We start from the raw sequence: 21,732 nt of genomic DNA, 5'->3' as shown, positions 1-21,732 counted from the left end.
ATCAATCCCCTGCTATTGATACTGCGTTACTAAACAATCAGAAGAGCCACTGCTGTTGGTATTGCTTAACTAAACAGTCAGTAATGCCCCTGCTGTTGGTATTGCTTCACTCAACAGTCAGTAATGCCCCTGCGCTTGGTATTGCTTTACGAAACAGTAAGAAATGCCCCTGCTCTTGGTATTGCTTTACGAAACAGTCAGTAATGCCCCTGCTGTTGGTATGGCTTTATTTAGCAGTCAGTAATACCACTGTTGTTGGTATTTTTTACTTAACAGTCAATCATGCCACTGGTGTTGGTATTTATTTACTAAACAGTCAGTAATGCCCCTGCTGTTGGGATGGCTTTACTAAGCAGTCAGTAATGCCCCTGCTGTTGGTATTGCTTTACGAAACAGTAAGAAATGCCCCTGGTTTTGGCTTTGGTTTACTAAACAGTCAGTAATGTCCCTGCTGTTGGTATTGCTTCGCTCATCAGACAGTAATGCCATTGCTGTTGGTGTTGCTTTATTAAGCAGTCATTAATACCCCTGCTGTTGGTATGGCTTTACTAAGAAGTCAGTAATGCCCCTGCTTTTGGTATTGCTTAACGAAACAGTAAGTAATGCCCCTGGTTTTGGCTTTGCTTTACTAAACAGTCAGTTATACCAATGCTGTTGGTGTTGCTTTACTAAACAGTAAGTAATGCCCCTGTTGTTGGTATTGCTTTACTAAACAGTCATCAATGCCTTTTCTGTTGGTATGGATTTACTAAGCAGTCAGTAATGCCCCTGCTGTTGGAATTGCTTCATGCAACAGTCAGTAATGCCCCTGCTGATGGATGTGCTTCTTTAATGAGTCATCAATGCCCCTAGCGTTGGTATTGCTTTACTAAACACTCATCAATGGCCCTGCTTTTGTCAGTCCTTAACTAAAGAGTCATCAAAGCCCCTGGCGTTGACTGTTCTGTACGAAGCAGTCAGTAATGCCCCTGATGTTGGTATTGCTTCACTGAACAGTCAGTAATGCCCCTGGTGTTGGAATTGCTTCAATAAACAGTCAATAATGCCACTGCTGTTGGTATTTCTTTACGTAACAGTCAGTAATGCCCCAGGTGTTGGCTGTGCTTCAGTTAGGCATCATCAATGCCCCTTTTGTTGGTATTGCTTCACTAAACAGTCAGTAATACCCAAGATGTTGGCTGTGCTTCAGTAAGGAATCATCAATGCCCCTTTTGTTGGTATTGCTTTACTTAACAGTCAGTAATGACCCTGTGGTAGGTATTGCTTCATTAAACAGTCAGTAATGCCCCTGGTGTTGGTATTGCTTCACTAAACAGTCAGTAATGCCCCTGCTCTTGGTATGGCTTAACTAAGCAGTCAGTAATGCCCCTGCTGTTGGTATGGCTTTACTAAGAAGTCAGTAATGCCCCTGCTGTTGGTATGGCTTTATTTAGCAGTCAGTAATACCACTGCTGTTGGTATTTCTTTACTTAACAGTAATCATTGCCTCTGCTGTTGGTCTTGCTTTACTATACACTTAGTAATGCCCTTGCGGTAGTTATTACTTCATTAAACAGTCAGCAATGCCCCTGCTGTTGATATGGCTTTACTAAGCAGTCACTAATGTCCCCGCTGTTGGTATGGCTTTACTAAGCAGTCAGTAATGCCCCTGATGTTGGTATTGCTTCAATAAAAAGTCAATCATGCCACTGCTGTTGGTATTTCTTTACTTAAAAGTCAGCAATGCCCCTGCTGTTGGTATGGCTTTACTAAGCAGTCAGTAATGCCCCTGATGTTGGCATTGCTTCAATAAAAAGTCAATCATGCCACTGGTGTTGGTATTTCTTTACTAAACAGTCAGTAATGCCCCTGATGTTGGTATTGCTTTACGTAACAGTCATTATTGCCCCTGGTGTTGGCATTGCTTTAATAAACAGTCAATAATGCCACTGCTGTTGTTATTGCTTTACTTAACAGTCAGTAATGCCCCTGATGTTGGTATTGCTTTACTATACACTTAGTAATGCCCCTGCTGTTGGTATGGCTTTACTAAGCAGTCAGTAATGCCCCTGATGTTGGTATTACTTTACTAAACAGTCAGTAATGCCCCTGATGTTGGTATTGCTTTACTAAGCAGTCAGTAAATCCCCTGATGTTGGTATTGCTTCACTAAACAGTTAGTAATGCCCCTACTGTTGGTATGTCTTTACTAAACAGTCAGTAATGCCCCTGCTGTTGGTATTGCTTTACTATACACTTAGTAATGCCCCTGCGGTAGATATTTCTTCATTAAACAGTCAGCAATGCCCTTGGTGTTGGTATTGCTTTACTTTACACTTAGTAATGTCCCTGCTGTTGGTATTGCTTCATTAAACTGTCAGCAATGCCCCTGCTGTTGGTATTGCTTTACTAAACAGTCAGTAATGCCCCTGATGTTGGTATTGATTTTTCTTAACAGTCAGTATGCCCCTAATATTGGTATGGCTTTACTAAGCAGTCAGTAATGCCCCTGCGGTAGGTATTGCTTCACTAAGCAGTCAGTTATGCCCCTGATGTTGGTAAACAGTCAATCATGCCACTGGTGTTGGTATTTCTTTACTAAAGAGTCAGTAATGCCCCTGATGTTGGTATGGCTTTACTTAACATTCAGTAATGCCCCTGATGTTGGTATTGCTATACTTAACAGTCATTATTGCCTCAGCTGTTGGTGTTGCTTCACTAAACAGTCAGTAATGCCCCTGCTGTTGGTATTGCTTCACTATACAGTCAGTAATGCCCCTGTTGTTGGCAATTCTTTACTAAACAGTCAGTAATGCCCCTGCTGTTGGTATGGCTTTACTAAGCAGTCAGTAATGCCCCTGATGTTGGCATTCTTCACTAAACAGTCAGTAATGCCCCTGATGTTGGTATTGCTTTACTAAGCAGTCAGTAATGCCCCTGATGTTGGTATTGCTTCACTAAGCAGTCAGTAATGCCCCTGATGTTGGTATTGCTTTACTAAGGAGTCAGTAATGCCCCTGATGTTGGTATTGCTATACTTAACAGTCATTATTGCCTCAGCTGTTGGTATTGCTTCACTAAACAGTCAGTAATGCCCCTGATGTTGGTATTGCTTCACTAAACAGTCAGTAATGCCCCTGCTGTTGGTATTGCTTCACTATACAGTCAGTAATGCCCCTGTTGTTGGCAATTCTTTACTAAACAGTCAGTAATGCCCCTGATGTTGGTATGGCTTTACTAAGCAGTCAGTAATGCCCCTGATGTTGGCATTCTTCACTAAACAGTCAGTAATGCCCCTGCTGTTGGTATGGCTTTACTAAGCAGTCAGTAATGCCCCTGATGTTGGCATTCTTCAATAAACAGTCAATAATGCCACTGCTGTTGTTATTGCTTTACTTAACAGTCAGTAATGCCCCTGATGTTGGTATTGCTTTACTATACACTTAGTAATGCCCCCGCTGTTGGTATGGCTTTACTAAGCAGTCAGTAATGCCCCTGATGTTGGTATTGCTTTACTAAACAGTCAGTAATGCCCCTGATGTTGGTATTGCTTTACTAAGCAGTCAGTAAATCCCCTGATGTTGGTATTGCTTCACTAAACAGTTAGTAATGCCCCTACTGTTGGTATGTCTTTACTAAACAGTCAGTGATGCCCCTGCTATTGGTATTGCTTTACTATACACTTAGTAATGCCCCTGCGGTAGATATTTCTTCATTAAACAGTCAGCAATGCCCCTGCTGTTGGTATTGCTTTACTATACACTTAGTAATGCCCCTGCGGTAGATATTTCTTCATTAAACAGTCAGTAATGCCCCTGCTGTTGGTATTGCTTTACTAAACAGTCAGTAATGCCCCTGATGTTGGTATTGCTTTACTTAACATTCATTATTGCCCCTGCTGTTGTTATTGCTTTACTTAACAGTCAGTAATGCCCCTGATGTTGGTATTGCTTTACTATACACTTAGTAATGCCCCCGCTGTTGGTATGGCTTTACTGAGCAGTCAGTAATGCCCCTGATGTTGGTATTGCTTTACTAAACAGTCAGTAATGCCCCTGATGTTGGTATTGCTTTACTAAGCAGTCAGTAAATCCCCTGCTGTTGGTATTGCTTCACTAAACAGTTAGTAATGCCCCTACTGTTGGTATGTCTTTACTAAACAGTCAGTGATGCCCCTGCTATTGGTATTGCTTTACTATACACTTAGTAATGCCCCTGCGGTAGATATTTCTTCATTAAACAGTCAGCAATGCCCCTGCTGTTGGTATTGCTTTACTATACACTTAGTAATGCCCCTGCGGTAGATATTTCTTCATTAAACAGTCAGTAATGCCCCTGCTGTTGGTATTGCTTTACTAAACAGTCAGTAATGCCCCTGATGTTGGTATTGCTTTACTTAACATTCATTATTGACCCTGCTGTTGTTATTGCTTTACTTAACAGTCAGTAATGCCCCTGATGTTGGTATTGCTTTACTATACACTTAGTAATGCCCCCGCTGTTGGTATGGCTTTACTGAGCAGTCAGTAATGCCCCTGATGTTGGTATTGCTTTACTAAACAGTCAGTAATGCCCCTGATGTTGGTATTGCTTTACTAAGCAGTCAGTAAATCCCCTGATGTTGGTATTGCTTCACTAAACAGTTAGTAATGCCCCTACTGTTGGTATGTCTTTACTAAACAGTCAGTGATGCCCCTGCTATTGGTATTGCTTTACTATACACTTAGTAATGCCCCTGCGGTAGATATTTCTTCATTAAACAGTCAGCAATGCCCCTGCTGTTGGTATTGCTTTACTATACACTTAGTAATGCCCCTGCGGTAGATATTTCTTCATTAAACAGTCAGTAATGCCCCTGCTGTTGGTATTGCTTTTCTAAACAGTCAGTAATGCCCCTGATGTTGGTATTGATTTACTTAACAGTCAGTAATGCCCCTAATATTGGTATGGCTTTACTAAGCAGTCAGTAATGCCCCTGCGGTAGGTATTGCTTCACTTAGCAGTCAGTTATGCCCCTGATGTTGGTAAACAGTCAATCATTTACTGGTGTTGGTATTTCTTTACTAAAGAGTCAGTAATGCCCCCGATGTTGGTATGGCTTTACTTAACATTCAGTAATGCCCCTGCTGTTGGTATGGCTTTACTAAGCAGTCAATAATGCCCCTGATGTTGGTATTGCTATACTTAACATTCATTATTGCCCCTTCTGTTGGCATTGCTTCACTATACAGTCAGTAATGCCCCTGTTGTTGGCATTTCTTTACTAAACAGTCAGTAATGCCCCTGCTGTTGGTATCGCTTTACTAAGCAGTCAGTAATGCCCCTGATGTTGGCATTGCTTCACTAAACAGTCAGTAATGCCCCTGCCGTTGGTATGGCTTTACTAAACAGTCAGTAATGCCCCTGCCGTTGGTATGGCTTTACTAAACAGTCAGTAATGCCCATGCTGTTGGTATGGCTTCATTAAGCAATTATCAATGCCCCTGCTATTGGTATTGCTTCACGAAACAGTCAGTAATGCCCCTGCTGATGGCTGTGCTTCACTAAACAATCAATTAAGCCACTGCTGTTGGCAATGCTTTACTGAACAGTCAGTAGAGCTAATGCAGTTGATTTTACTTCACTAAACAGTCAGCAGGGCCTCTGTTTGCTTTGCTGCACTAAACAGTCAGCAATGGCTCTTCTCTTGGTATTGCTTTACTGAAAAGTCAGTAATGCCACTGTTGGTTTTGCTTCATTAAAGATTTAGCAATACCACTGCTGTTGGTTTTGCTTTACTAAACAGTCAGCAATGGCACTGCGGTTGTTACTGCTTTACTGAAGAGTCAGTAATGCCCCTGGTGTTCGTATTGCTTCACTAAGCAGTCAGTAATGCCCCTGCTGTTGGTATGGCTTTACTAAGCAGTCAGTAATGCCCCTGATGTTGGTATTGCTTCAATAAACAGTCAATCATGCCACTGGTGTTGGTATTTCTTTACTAAACAGTCAGTAATGCCCCTGCTATTGGGATGGCTTTACTAAGCAGTCAGTAATGCCCCTGATGTTGGTATTGCTTTACTAAGCAGTCAGTAATGCCACTGCTGTTGTTATTGCTTTACTTAACAGTCAGTGATGCCCCTGATGTTGGTATTGCTTTACTATACACTTAGTAATGCCCCTGATGTTGGTATTGATTTACTTAACAGTCAGTAATGCCCCTAATATTGGTATGGCTTTACTAAGCAGTCAGTAATGCCCCTGCGGTAGGTATTGCTTCACTAAGCAGTCAGTTATGCCCCTGATGTTGGTATTGCTTTACTAAACAGTCAGTAATGCCCCTGATGTTGGTATTGATTTACTTAACAGTCAGTAATGCCCCTAATATTGGTATGGCTTTACTAAGCAGTCAGTAATGCCCCTGCGGTAGGTATTGCTTCACTAAGCAGTCAGTTATGCCCCTGATGTTGGTAAACAGTCAATCATTTACTGGTGTTGGTATTTCTTTACTAAAGAGTCAGTAATGCCCCCGATGTTGGTATGGCTTTACTTAACATTCAGTAATGCCCCTGCTGTTGGTATGGCTTTACTAAGCAGTCAGTAATGCCCCTGATGTTGGTATTGCTATACTTAACATTCATTATTGCCCCTGCTGTTGGCATTGCTTCACTATACAGTCAGTAATGCCCCTGTTGTTGGCATTTCTTTACTAAACAGTCAGTAATGCCCCTGCTGTTGGTATTGCTTTACTAAGCAGTCAGTAATGTCCCTGATGTTGGCATTTCTTCACTAAACAGTCAGTAATGCCCCTGCCGTTGGTATGGCTTTACTAAACAGTCAGTAATGCCCATGCTGTTGGTATGGCTTCATTAAGCAATTATCAATGCCCCTGCTATTGGTATTGCTTCACGAAACAGTCAGTAATGCCCCTGCTGATGGCTGTGCTTCACTAAACAATCAATTAAGCCACTGCTGTTGGCAATGCTTTACTGAACAGTCAGTAGAGCTAATGCAGTTGATTTTACTTCACTAAACAGTCAGCAGGGCCTCTGTTTGCTTTGCTGCACTAAACAGTCAGCAATGGCTCTTCTCTTGGTATTGCTTTACTGAAAAGTCAGTAATGCCACTGTTGGTTTTGCTTCATTAAAGATTTAGCAATACCACTGCTGTTGGTTTTGCTTTACTAAACAGTCAGCAATGGCACTGCTGTTGCTACTGCTTTACTGAAGAGTCAGTAATGCCACTCTCTGTTTTGCTTCATTAAAGATGTATCAATGCCCCTGATGTTGGCTGTACTTTAGTAAAGAGTCAGTAGAGGCAATGCAGTTGGCACACACACACAGACACACACGCACGCACGCACGCACACACGCACGCACGCACGCACGCACGCACGCACGCACGCACGCACGCACGCACGCACGCACGCACGCACGCACAGGCACGCACGCACGCACGCACGCACGCACACACACACAGGCACGCACGCACGCACGCACGCACGCACGCACGCACACACAGACACACACATACGCCCCCGCCCCCTTATCGTCCGCGAAACAACAAACTCGCAGCATATGCAGACCATTTATTGGTTACGAAATAACATTTAGTGCAGCTATTTCATCCCCCTCCTGCATTTCTGGGCGGCTGGGCGAAGCTGTTCTTTTACAGAACGGGACCAGCCATCAGCTTCTGCAGGATAGCACTGACTGCATCAGGGGAGCCAATCTGGAAGATGTTTGAAGGTCTCGAAGCAATTAGGTGGATTGTGGAATTCGCATCTACTTCCGAGATAGCAACAACAAATACCTCAGCTTTGGCTTTCAGAGAACCAATACTGGCAGCAATGGCCCCCCGGTCCTCCATTGTGGTGTACCCATCGGTAAACATGATGACCTTGTTGTCAGCGTCATTGCGGTCGCCAATGAACATTGTACTTGTAGCCAGCTTGATGGCATCTCCAATGTTCGTAGAGGGACCCTCTTCGTATATCTGCTGCTGGAGAGCTGCCAGAACCCCCGACTTGTTGTTGCTGTATTCAGTGAATCTGAATACCACCCTAGCGTTTGAAGAAAATGCTATCAATGCAACGTTAACAGCATCACGGCCTATGGTGGTAGAGTTTACCATACTCTCTTGGAATCGTTTCATTTCGTCAAAGTTGGGTTTGCCGATGGAGCGCGACACATCTTCTACAATCAGGATATCTAGCTTCCTGTCACTGGAAACTGGAAAACAAACGTACAATATGTAAAGATTGTTCCTAGTTTGTAGATGAAGGGACTTTGTTGATTGTTACAATGCTACACATAAGATTGTTGAAGGTTGTTATTCAGTGTGGACGCAATTGATGTTTTAAAGGGTGGTTATTAGTGTGCGAACACCAAGACGGGTTGTAAAAGGTGATAATCCGGTAGTGGTCGCTATGACAGCTTCAAAGGGGTAATAATCAGAATATGGTTTCCATAACAGTTCCGAATGAGGGAAAATATTGGCATAGTCGCCATGACAGTTTCAATGGGTTAAACATCAGGGTATTTCCGCCATGAAACTTCTTCATGTACGAAAATCAGGGTGTAGTCACTGTGAGAGTTTCGAATGGGTAAACATCAAGGTATGGACGCCAAAACAGTTTTGTGGAGGGTGTGGTAGGGGATAATCAGGGTGTGGACAACCATGACAGTTCCGAAGGGGTTGACATCTGTGTAGAGTTTTGAATGGGTGCACATCTAAGTATGGACTCCAAAGCAGTTTTCAGGGGGCGAAAATCAGAGTGTGGACAATCCTTTCGAAGGATTGAAAATCAGGTAGTGGTCGCAATAACAATACCAAAGGTGCGAAATTCCGAATATGGTTACCAGTAGAGTTTTGAAGGGATCAGAATCAGGGTATTGTCTCTATGACAGGATTGAGTTCTTGAAAATCAAGATTTGGACGCCGAAACAGCTTTGAAGGGGTGAAAATAAGTGTCCGGTCAGTGTGAGAGTTTTGCAGGGGGTGAGAATCAGGATGTGGTCACTATACAAGTTTCAAATGGGTGGAAATGATGAATATGGACGCAAGAACAGTTCGGAGGAGCTGAAGATGAGGGTGTGCACAACATGACGTTTTGAAGGGGTGAACATCAGTGGATGGTTTCCATGACAGTTACGAATGGTTGCAGATCTTGATGTGGTCGCTGGGACAATTTTGAATGAGTAAAAAGTCAATACCAATACTGTTTTTTGAAGGGGTAAAAGTAAGGATGTGGTTACCGTGGCAGTTTTTAAAGGGTGGTAGTTCGTTTGTGAACGCCATGACAGTTCTTAAAGCGTGATAATCAGGGTATGAACGCCACGACAGCTCTTAAAGGGTCATTATCAGGTTGTGCTCGCTGTGACAGTTTCGGAGAGGTGAAAAAACAGGGCATGGATTCATAACAGTTCCGAATAATGGAAAATAAGGCATCGCCATGAAAGTTTCCAAAAGATGAATCTCAGGGTGTGGCTAGTATGACAGTTTCGAAGTGGTGATAATCAGTGTGTGAACGCCATGACAGTTTTTAAATGGTGATAATCAAGCTGGAATATTGCTGAGTATGGTGTTATACAGCAAACAAACAAACAACACAATCTGACACGCCGTCATATAGCTGAACAAGTTTTAAAGGTGCGTTAAAGCGTGCTCATTCCATCATGGCCACTCTGAAACCTACCTGTACAGTTCACGCCCGAAAAACGAGGCAGACAGGCGCAGCTGTAGCCGTTCCATACATCCGTGCACGTGCCACCATTAGCACAAGGTTTCTGTGTAAAACAGACGTATTCCTCTGCAAATTGAAATATAAAGCTTAATTAGTTTCCAGAAAGTGTTTTTAAATAAGAATAAAAGCGCTAAGCCTATATGCACATACATAATAGCTTTTGAAGGTTGCTAATCAGTATCTCAATGCCATGACAGGGTTTTTTATTCTTATAATCAAGGTGTGGTCGCCATACTAGTTTTTAAAGCGCGATAATCAGAATGTGGTCGCCTTGAAAGTTTTTAAAGATGGTAATTACTGTGTGAACGCCATGACAGTTGTGAAAGGCTGGTAATCAGTGTGTAAATGACATGACAGTTTGTAAAGGGTAATAAGCAGGTGTGTACGCCATGCCAGTTTTTCTTAAAGAGTGATAATCAGTTTGGGTCATCATGACAGTTTTTAAAGATGGTAGTCAGTGTGTAAACGACATGGCAGCTTGTAAAGGGGGATAACCGGGTTGAGCCACCATGACAGTTTCGAAGTGGTGTATATCAGGTTGTGGTGGCCATAATAGTTCCAAATGGGGGACAATCAGCATATGGTCGCTATGAATGTTTGGAATAGGTGCAAATCAGGATATGGTCGCTATGAATGTTTGGCATCGGTGCAAATCAGGATATGGTCGCTATGAATGTTTGGCATTGGTGCAAATCAGGATATGGTCGCTATGAATGTTTGGAATAGGTGCAAATCAGGATATGGCCGCTATGAATGTTTGGAATAGGTGCAAATCAGGATATGGTCGTTATGAATGTTTGGCATCGGTGCAAATCAGCATATGGTCGTTATGAATGTTTGGCATCGGTGCAAATCAGGATATGGTCGTTATGAATGTTTGGCATCGGTGCAAATCAGGATATGGTCGCTATGAATGTTTGGCATCGGTGCAAATCAGGATATGGTCGTTATGAATGTTTGGCATCGGTGCAAATCAGGATATGTTCGCTATGAATGTTTGGCATCGGTGCAAATCAGGATATGGTCGCTATGAATGTTTGGAATCGGTGCAAATCAGGATATGATCGTTATGAATGTTTGGAATAGGTGCAAATCAGGATATGGTCGCTATGAATGTTTGGCATCGGTGCAAATCAGGATATGGTCGCTATGAATGTTTGGAATAGGTGCAAATCAGGATATGGTCGTTATGAATGTTTGGCATCGGTGCAAATCAGGATATGGTCGTTATGAATGTTTGGAATAGGTGCAAATCAGGATATGGCCGCTATGAATGTTTGGCATCGGTGCAAAACAGGATATGGTCGCTGTGAATGTTTGGCATCGGTGCAAATCAGCATATGGTCAGTATGAATGTTTGGAATAGGTGCAAATCAGGATATGGCCGCTATGAATGTTTGGAATGGGTGCAAATCAGCATATGGTCGCTATGAATGTTTGGCATCGGTGCAAATCAGGATATGGCCGCTATGAATGTTTGGCATCGGTGCAAATCTGGATATGGTCGCTGTGAATGTTTGGAATAGGTGCAAATCAGCATATGCTCGCTATGAATGTTTGGCATCGGTGCAAATCAGGATATGGCCGCTATGAAGGTTTGGCATGGGTGCAAATCAGGATATGGTCGCTGTGAATGTTTGGAATAGGTGCAAATCAGGATATGATCGCTATGAATGTTTGGAATAGGTGCAAATCAGCATATGGTCGTTATAAATGTGTGCAATAGGTGCAAATCAGGATATGGTCGTTATGAATGTTTGCAATAGGTGCAAATCAGGATATGATCGCTATGAATGTTTGCAATAGGTGCAAATCAGCATATGATCGCTATGAATGTTTGCAATAGGTGCAAATCAGGATATGGTCGCTATGAATGTTTGCAATAGGTGCAAATCAGGATATGGTCGCTATGAATGTTTGCAGTAGGTGGAAATCAGCATATGGTCGTTATGAATGTTTGCAACAGGTGCAAATCAGGATATGATCGCTATGAATGTTTGCAATAGTTGCAAATCAGCATATGGTCGCTATGAATGTTTGCAATAGGTGCAAATCAGGATATGGTCGTTATGAATGTTTGCAACAGGTGCAAATCAGGATATGATCGCTATGAATGTTTGCAATAGGTGCAAATCAGCATATGGTCGCTATGAATGTTTGCAATAGGTGCAAATCAGGATATGGTCGTTATGAATGTTTGGAATAGGTGCAAGTCAGCATATGGTCGTTATGAATGTTTGGAATGGGTGCAAATCAGCAAATGGTCGTTATGAATGTTTGGAATAGGTGAAAATCAGGATATGGTCGTTATGAATGTTTGGAATAGGTGCAAATCAGGATATGGTCGCTATGAATGTTTGGAATAGGTGCAAATCAGCATATGGCCGCTATGAATGTTTGGAATAGGTGCAAATCAGGATATGGTCGTTATGAATGTTTGGAATAGGTGCAAATCAGGATATGGTCGTTATGAATGTTTGGCATCGGTGCAAATCAGCATATGGTCGTTATGAATGTTTGGCATCGGTGCAAATCAGGATATGGTCGCTATGAATGTTTGGCATCGGTGCAAATCAGGATATGGTCGCTATGAATGTTTGGCATCGGTGCAAATCAGGATATGTTCGCTATGAATGTTTGGCATAGGTGCAAATCAGGATATGGTCGCTATGAATGTTTGGAATAGGTGCAAATCAGGATATGGTCGTTATGAATGTTTGGCATCGGTGCAAATCAGGATATGGTCGCTATGAATGTTTGGCATCGGTGCAAATCAGGATATGTTCGCTATGAATGTTTGGAATAGGTGCAAATCAGGATATGGTCGTCATGAATGTTTGGCATCGGTGCAAATCAGGATATGGCCGTTATGAATGTTTGGAATAGGTGCAAATCAGGATATGGCCGCTATGAATGTTTGGCATCGGTGCAAAACAGGATATGGTCGCTGTGAATGTTTGGCATCGGTGCAAATCAGCATATGGTCAGTATGAATGTTTGGAATAGGTGCAAATCAGGATATGGCCGCTATGAATGTTTGGAATGGGTGCAAATCAGCATATGGTCGCTATGAATGTTTGGCATCGGTGCAAATCAGGATATGGCCGCTATGAATGTTTGGCATCGGTGCAAATCTGGATATGGTCGCTGTGAATGTTTGGCATCGTTGCAAATCAGCATATGGTCAGTATGAATGTTTGGAATAGATGCAAATCAGGATATGGCCGCTATGAATGTTTGGAATAGGTGCAAATCAGCATATGGTCGCTATGAATGTTTGGCATCGGTGCAAATCAGGATATGGCCGCTATGAAGGTTTGGCATCGGTGCAAATCAGGATATGGTCGCTGTGAATGTTTGGAATAGGTGCAAATCAGGATATGATCGCTATGAATGTTTGGAATAGGTGCAAATCAGCATATGGTCGTTATAAATGTGTGCAATAGGTGCAAATCAGGATATGGTCGTTATGAATGTTTGCAATAGGTGCAAATCAGGATATGATCGCTATGAATGTTTGCAATAGGTGCAAATCAGGATATGATCGCTATGAATGTTTGCAATAGGTGCAAATCAGCATATGATCGTTATGAATGTTTGGAATAGGTGCAAATCAGGATATGGTCGCTATGAATGTTTACAATAGGTGCAAATCAGCATATGGTCGCTATGAATGTTTGCAGTAGGTGCAAATCAGCATATGGTCGTTATGAATGTTTGCAACAGGTGCAAATCAGGATATGATCGCTATGAATGTTTGCAATAGGTGCAAATCAGCATATGGTCGCTATGAATGTTTGCAATAGGTGCAAATCAGCATATGGTCGCTATGAATGTTTGCAATAGGTGCAAATCAGGATATGGTCGTTATGAATGTTTGGAAAAGGTGCAAATCAGGATATGATCGCTATGAATGTTTGCAATAGGTGCAAATCAGCATAAGGTCGCTATGAATGTTTGCAATAGGTGCAAATCAGGATATGGTCGTTATGAATGTTTGGAATAGGTGCAAATCAGCATATGGTCGTTATGAATGTTTGGAATGGGTGCAAATCAGCATATGGTCGTTATGAATGTTTGGAATAGGTGCAAATCAGGATATGGTCGTTATGAATGTTTGGAATAGGTGCAAATCAGGATATGGTCGTTATGAATGTTTGGAATAGGTGCAAATCAGGATATGGTCGTTATGAATGTTTGGAATAGGTGCAAATCAGGATTTGGTTTTTAAAAGGGGTGAAATTCAGGATGTGCTCCCTGTGAAAGTTTAGAATGGGTGTAAATCAAGGTATTGACGCCAAAACAGTTATTAGGGGGTCAAGGTGATTGTGTGGTCACTATAACAATTTAGCAGGGGTGGAAATCAGGATGTGGTCGTACTGACAGTTTCAAAGGTGCGAAAATCAGGATGTGGTTTCAATGACAGTTTTGAAGGGGTGCAAATCTGGCTGTGGTTGCCATGAAGTTTTGAAGGGGACAGAATCAGAGTATTGTCTCTATGCAGTTTCGAGTAGGTGCGAATCAGGACATGGTCGGTGTGACAGTATCAAATGCGTGCAAATCTTGGTATGGTCGCACATACTGTTTTAAGGGGGCGTACGTCAGGGTGTGCTCGCCATGAAGGCTACGAAATCAGTGTCTGGACAGCATGAAAGTTGAAGAGTTGAACATCAGTGTCTGGACAGCATGACAGTTGAAGGGTTAACCATCAGTGTCTGTACAGCATGACAGTTGGAGGATTGACCATCAGTGTCTGGACTGCATGGCAGTTGAAGGGTTGACCATCAGTGTCTGTACAGCATGACAGTTGGAGGATTGACTATCAGTGTATGGACAGCCTGACAGTTGGAGGATTGACGATCAGTGTCTGGACTGCATGGCAGTTGAAGGGTTGACCATCAGTGTCTGGACAGCATGACAGTTGAAGGGTTGACCATCAGTGTCAGGACAGCATGACAGTTTAAGGGTTGACCATCAGTGTCAGGACAGCATGACAGTTTAAGGGTTGATCATCAGTGTCTGGACAGCATTGCAGTTGAATGATTGACCATCAGTGTCTGGACAGCATGACAGTTGAAGGGTTGACAATCAGTGTGTGGACAGCATGACAGCTGAAGGGTTGACCATCAGTGTCTGGACAGCATGACAGTTGAAGGGTTGACCATCAGTGTCAGGACAGCATGACACTTTAAGGGTTGATCATCAGTGTCAGGACAGCATTGCAGTTGAATGATTGACCATCAGTGTCTGGACAGCATGACAGTTGAAGGGTTGGCCATCATTGTCTGGACAGCATGACAGTTGAAGGGTTGACCATCAGTGTCTGTACAGCATGAGAGTTGAAGGGTTGACCATCAGTGTCTGGACAGGATGGCAGTTGAAGTGTTGACCATCAGTGTCTGTACAGCATGACAGTTGAAGGGTTGACCATCAGTGTCTGGACAGCATGGCAGTTGAAGGGTTGACCATCAGTGTCTGGACAGCATGGCAGTTGAAGGGTTGAACATCAGTGTCTGGACAGCATGACAGATGAAGGATGGAACATCAGTGTCTGGATATCATGACAGTTGAAGGGTTGACCATGAATGTCTAGACAGTATGACAGTTGGAGGATTGACGATCAGTGTCTGGACTGCATGGCAGTTGAAGGGTTGACCATCAGTGTGTGGACAGCATGACAGTTGAAGGGTTGACCATCAGTGTCTGGACAGCATGACAGATGAAGGATGGAACATCAGTGTCTGGATATCATGACAGTTGAAGGGTTGACCATGAATGTCTAGACAGTATGACAGTTGGAGGATTGACGATCAGTGTCTGGACTGCATGGCAGTTGAAGGGTTGACCATCAGTGTGTCGACAGCATGACAGTTGAAGGGTTGACCATCAGTGTCTGGACAGCATGACAGTGGAAGGGTTGACCATCAGTGTCTGGACAGCATGACAGATGAAGGGATGACCATCAGTGTCTGGACAGCATGACAGATGAAGGGTTGACCATGAATGTCTAGACAGCATGACAGTTGAAGGGATGACCATCAGTGTCTGGACAGCATGACAGATGAAGGGATGACCATCAGTGTCTGGACAGCATGACAGATGAAGGATGGAACATCAGTGTCTGGATATCATGACAGTTGAAGGGTTGACCATGAATGTCTAGACAGTATGACAGTTGGAGGATTGACGATCAGTGTCTGGACTGCATGGCAGTTGAAGGGTTGACCATCAGTGTGTCGACAGCATGACAGTTGAAGGGTTGACCATCAGTGTCTGGACAGCATGACAGTGGAAGGGTTGACCATCAGTGTCTGGACAGCATGACAGATGAAGGGATGACCATCAGTGTCTGGACAGCATGACAGATGAAGGGTTGACCATGAATGTCTAGACAGCATGACAGTTGAAGGGATGACCATCAGTGTCTGGACAGCATGACAGATGAAGGGATGACCATCAGTGTCTGGACAGCATGGCAGTTGAAGGGTTGACCATCAGTGTCTGGACAGCATGACAGTTGAAGGGTTGACCATCAGTGTCTGGATAGCATGACAGTTGAAGGGTTGACCATCAGTGTCTGGACAGCATGACAGATGAAGGGTTGACCATCAGTGTGTGGACAACATGACAATTGAACGGTTGACCATCAGTGTCTGGACAGCATGACAGTTGAAGGGTTGACCATCAGTGTCTGGACAGCATGACAGATGAAGGGTTGAACATCAGTGTCTGGACAGCATGACAGATGAAGGGTTGACCATCAGTGTCTGGACAGCATGACAGATGAAGGGATGACCATCAGTGTCTGGACAGCATGACATTTGAAGGGTTGACCATCAGTGTCTGGACAGCATGACAGATGAAGGGTTGACCATGAATGTCTAGACAGCATGGCAGTTGAAGGGTTGACCATCAGTGTCTGGACAGCATGACAGATGAAGGGTTGACCATGAATGTCTAGACAGCATGGCAGTTGAAGGGTTGACCATCAGTGTCTGGACAGCATGACAGATGAAGGGTTGACCATCAGTATCTGAACAGGATGACAGTTGAAGGGTTGACCATCAGTGTCTGGACAGCATGACAGATGAAGGGTTGACCATGAATGTCTAGACAGCATGACAGTTGAAGGGATGACCATCGGTGTCTGGACAGCATGACAGATGAAGGGATGACCATCAGTGTCTGGACAGCATGGCAGTTGAAGGGTTGACCATCAGTGTCTGGACAGCATGACAGTTGAAGGGTTGACCATCAGTGTCTGGATAGCATGACAGTTGAAGGGTTGACCATCAGTGTCTGGACAGCATGACAGATGAAGGGTTGACCATCAGTGTGTGGACAACATGACAATTGAACGGTTGACCATCAGTGTCTGGACAGCATGACAGTTGAAGGGTTGACCATCAGTGTCTGGACAGCATGAAAGTTGAAGAGTTGAACATCAGTGTCTGGACAGCATGACAGTTGAAGGGTTAACCATCAGTGTCTGTACAGCATGACAGTTGGAGGATTGACCATCAGTGTCTGGACTGCATGGCAGTTGAAGGGTTGACCATCAGTGTCTGTACAGCATGACAGTTGGAGGATTGACTATCAGTGTATGGACAGCCTGACAGTTGGAGGATTGACGATCAGTGTCTGGACTGCATGGCAGTTGAAGGGTTGACCATCAGTGTCTGGACAGCATGACAGTTGAAGGGTTGACCATCAGTGTCAGGACAGCATGACAGTTTAAGGGTTGACCATCAGTGTGTGGACAACATGACAATTGAAGAGTTGACCATCAGTATCTGAACAGGATGACAGTTGAAGGGTTGACCATCAGTGTCTGGACAGCATGACAGATGAAGGGTTGAACATTAGTGTCTGGACAGCATGACAGATGAAGGGTTGAACATCAGTGTCTGGACAGCATGACAGTTGAAGGGTTGACCATCATTGTCTGGACAGCATGACAGTTTAAGGGTTGACCATGAATGTCTAGACAGCATGACAGTTGAAGGGTTGACCATCAGTGTCAGGACAGCATGACAGATGAAGGGTTGACCATCAGTGTCTGGACAGCATGACAGATGAAGGGTTGACCATGAATGTCTAGACAGCATGACAGTTGAAGGGTTGACCATCAGTGTCAGGACAGCATGACACTTTAAGGGTTGATCATCAGTGTCAGGACAGCATTGCAGTTGAATGATTGACCATCAGTGTCTGGACAGCATGACAGTTGAAGGGTTGGCCATCATTGTCTGGACAGCATGACAGTTGAAGGGTTGACCATCAGTGTCTGTACAGCATGAGAGTTGAAGGGTTGACCATCAGTGTCTGGACAGGATGGCAGTTGAAGTGTTGACCATCAGTGTCTGTACAGCATGACAGTTGAAGGGTTGACCATCAGTGTCTGGACAGCATGGCAGTTGAAGGGTTGACCATCAGTGTCTGGACAGCATGGCAGTTGAAGGGTTGAACATCAGTGTCTGGACAGCATGACAGCTGAAGGATGGAACATCAGTGTCTGGATATCATGACAGTTGAAGGGTTGACCATGAATGTCTAGACAGTATGACAGTTGGAGGATTGACGATCAGTGTCTGGACTGCATGGCAGTTGAAGGGTTGACCATCAGTGTGTCGACAGCATGACAGTTGAAGGGTTGACCATCAGTGTCTGGACAGCATGACAGTGGAAGGGTTGACCATCAGTGTCTGGACAGCATGACAGATGAAGGGATGACCATCAGTGTCTGGACAGCATGACAGATGAAGGGTCATGACAGATGAAGGGTTGACCATCAGTGTGTGGACAACATGACAATTGAAGAGTTGACCATCAGTATCTGAACAGGATGACAGTTGAAGGGTTGACCATCAGTGTCTGGACAGCATGACAGATGAAGGGTTGAACATTAGTGTCTGGACAGCATGACAGATGAAGGGTTGAACATCAGTGTCTGGACAGCATGACAGTTGAAGGGTTGACCATCATTGTCTGGACAGCATGACAGTTTAAGGGTTGACCATGAATGTCTAGACAGCATGACAGTTGAAGGGTTGACCATCAGTGTCAGGACAGCATGACAGATGAAGGGTTGATTATCAGTGTCTGGACAGCATGACAGATGAAGGGTTGACCATGAATGTCTAGACAGCATGACAGTTGAAGGGTTGACCATCAGTGTCTGGACAGCATGACAGATGAAGGGTTGAACATTAGTGTCTGGACAGCATGACAGATGAAGGGTTGAACATCAGTGTCTGGACAGCATGGCAGTTGAAGGGTTGACCATCAGTGTCTGGACAGCATGACAGTTTAAGGGTTGACCATGAATGTCTAGACAGCATGACAGTTGAAGGGTTGACCATCAGTGTCAGGACAGCATGACAGATGAAGGGTTGACCATCAGTGTCTGGACAGGATGACAGATGAAGGGTTGACCATGAATGTCTAGACAGCATGACAGTTGAAGGGTTGACCATCAGTGTCAGGACAGCATGACAGTTGAAGGGTTGACCATCAGTGTCTGGACAGCATGACAGTTGAAGGGTTGACCATCAGTGTCAGGACAGCATGACAGTTGAAGGGTTGACCATCAGTGTCTGGACAGCATGACAGATGAAGGGATGACCATCAGTGTCTGGACAGCATGACATTTGAAGGGTTGATTATCAGTGTCTGGACAGCATGACAGATGAAGGGTTGACCATGAATGTCTAGACAGCATGGCAGTTGAAGGGTTGACCATCAGTGTCTGGACAGCATGACAGTTGAAGGGTTGACCATCAGTGTCTGGACAGGATGACAGTTGAAGGGTTGACCATCAGTGTCTGGACAGAATGACAGATGAAGGGTTGACCATGAATGTCTAGACAGCATGACAGTTGAAGGGTTGACCATCAGTGTCTGGACAGCATGACAGATGAAGGGATCACCATCAGTGTGTGCACAGCATGACAGTTGAAGGGTTGACCATCAGTGTCAGGACAACATGGCAGTTGAAGGGTTGACCATCAGTGTGTGGACAGCATGACAGCTGAAGGGTTGACCATCAGTGTCAGGACAGCATGACAGTTGAAGGGTTGACCATCAGTGTCTGGACAGCATGACAGTTGAAGGGTTGACCATCAGTGTCAGGACAGCATGACAGTTGAAGGGTTGACCATCAGTGTCTGGACAGCATGACAGATGAAGGGATGACCATCAGTGTCTGGACAGCATGACATTTGAAGGGTTGATTATCAGTGTCTGGACAGCATGACAGATGAAGGGTTGACCATGAATGTCTAGACAGCATGACAGTTGAAGGGTTGACCATCAGTGTCTGGACAGCATGACAGATGAAGGGATCACCATCAGTGTGTGCACAGCATGACAGTTTAAGGGTTGACCATCAGTGTGTGGACAGCATGACAGTTTAAGGGTTGACCATCAGTGTCTGGACAGCATGACAGTTCAAGGATTGACCATCAGTGTGTGGACAGCATGACAGTTTAAGGGTTGACCATCAGTGTCTGGACAGCATGACAGTTCAAGGATTGACCATCAGTGTCTGGACAGCATGACAGTTCAAGGATTGACCATCAGTGTCTGGACAGCATGACAGTTGAAGGGTTGACCATCAGTGTCTGGACAGCATGACAGTTAAAGGATTGACCATCAGTGTCTGGACAGCATGACAGTTGAAGGGTTGACCATCAGTGTCTGGACAGCATGACAGTTGAAGGGTTGACCATCAGTGTCTGGACAGCATGACAGTTTAAGGGTTGACCATCAGTGTCTGGACAGCATGACAGTTAAAGGGTTGACCATCAGTGTCTGGACAGCATGACAGTTTAAGGGTTGACCATCAGTGTCTGGACAGCATGACAGTTCAAGGATTGACCATCAGTGTCTGGACAGCATGACAGTTTAAGGGTTGACCATCAGTGTCTGGACAGCATGACAGTTCAAGGATTGACCATCAGTGTCTGGACAGCATGACAGTTCAAGGATTGACCATCAGTGTCTGGACAGCATGACAGTTCAAGGATTGACCATCAGTGTCTGGACAGCATGACAGTTCAAGGATTGACCATCAGTGTCTGGACAGCATGACAGTTCAAGGATTGACCATCAGTGTCTGGACAGCATGACAGTTAAAGGGTTGACCATGAATGTCTAGACAGCATGACAGTTGAAGGGTTGACCATCAGTGTCTGGACAGCATGACAGTTTAAGGGTTGACCATCAGTGTCTGGACAGCATGACAGTTAAAGGGTTGACCATCAGTGTCTGGACAGCATGACAGTTAAAGGGTTGACCATCAGTGTCTGGACAGCATGACAGTTTAAGGGTTGACCATCAGTGTCTGGACAGCATGACAGTTCAAGGATTGACCATCAGTGTCTGGACAGCATGACAGTTCAAGGATTGACCATCAGTGTCTGGACAGCATGACAGTTCAAGGATTGACCATCAGTGTCTGGACAGCATGACAGTTCAAGGATTGACCATCAGTGTCTGGACAGCATGACAGTTCAAGGATTGACCATCAGTGTCTGGACAGCATGACAGTTAAAGGGTTGACCATGAATGTCTAGACAGCATGACAGTTGAAGGGTTGACCATCAGTGTCTGGACAGCATGACAGTTGAAGGGTTGACCATCAGTGTCTGGACAGCATGACAGTTCAAGGATTGACCATCAGTGTCTGGACAGCATGACAGTTCAAGGATTGACCATCAGTGTCTGGACAGCATGACAGTTCAAGGGTTTAAAGTGTGTGGTGGCTCCGCAGGGATGAAGATACAGGTGTGGTTGCCATGACAATTTCGGAAGGGTTAGAATCATGGTGTATTTGCCATGACAGTTTTATAGGTGTGGAAATCATGCTGTGGTCGATGTGACAGTTAAGAGGGCTGGGAATCAGGGTGTGGTCAATATGTCAGTTTGGTCATGTGGTTAGCTATGACAGTGCAGATGGGGTGAGTATCAGGGCGTCATAGCCATAACAGTGCAGACGGGGTGAGAATCAGAGTGTGAATGTCATAACAGTA

At 44.3% G+C, this 21,732-nt stretch overlaps 1 protein-coding gene across 2 annotated transcripts in view; it reads right to left on the bottom strand.

Annotated features, from left to right (window-relative positions):
* Positions 1-7,560: 7,560 nt before the first annotated feature.
* LOC124122359 (von Willebrand factor A domain-containing protein 2-like) overlaps positions 7,561-21,732 on the bottom strand; it is a 48,247-nt gene continuing 34,075 nt past the window's right edge. For both annotated transcript variants that reach the window (XM_046485393.2, XM_046485395.2), the window contains exons 5-6: positions 9,653-9,766; positions 7,561-8,186 (exon numbers count right to left, since the gene is read on the bottom strand). In XM_046485393.2, coding sequence (XP_046341349.1) covers positions 7,624-8,186; positions 9,653-9,766 — 677 coding nt within the window. In that variant the 3' untranslated portion in view covers positions 7,561-7,623. The remainder of the gene's footprint in view (positions 8,187-9,652; positions 9,767-21,732) is intronic.

This window comes from Haliotis rufescens, unplaced genomic scaffold, assembly GCF_023055435.1.
Source record: "Haliotis rufescens isolate VD_foot unplaced genomic scaffold, xgHalRufe1.0.p SCAF_14, whole genome shotgun sequence".
NCBI lineage: Eukaryota > Metazoa > Mollusca > Gastropoda > Lepetellida > Haliotidae > Haliotis > Haliotis rufescens.
The sequence above is the reverse complement of the archived record's forward strand: the minus strand, read 5'-3'. Positions and strand labels throughout refer to the sequence as shown.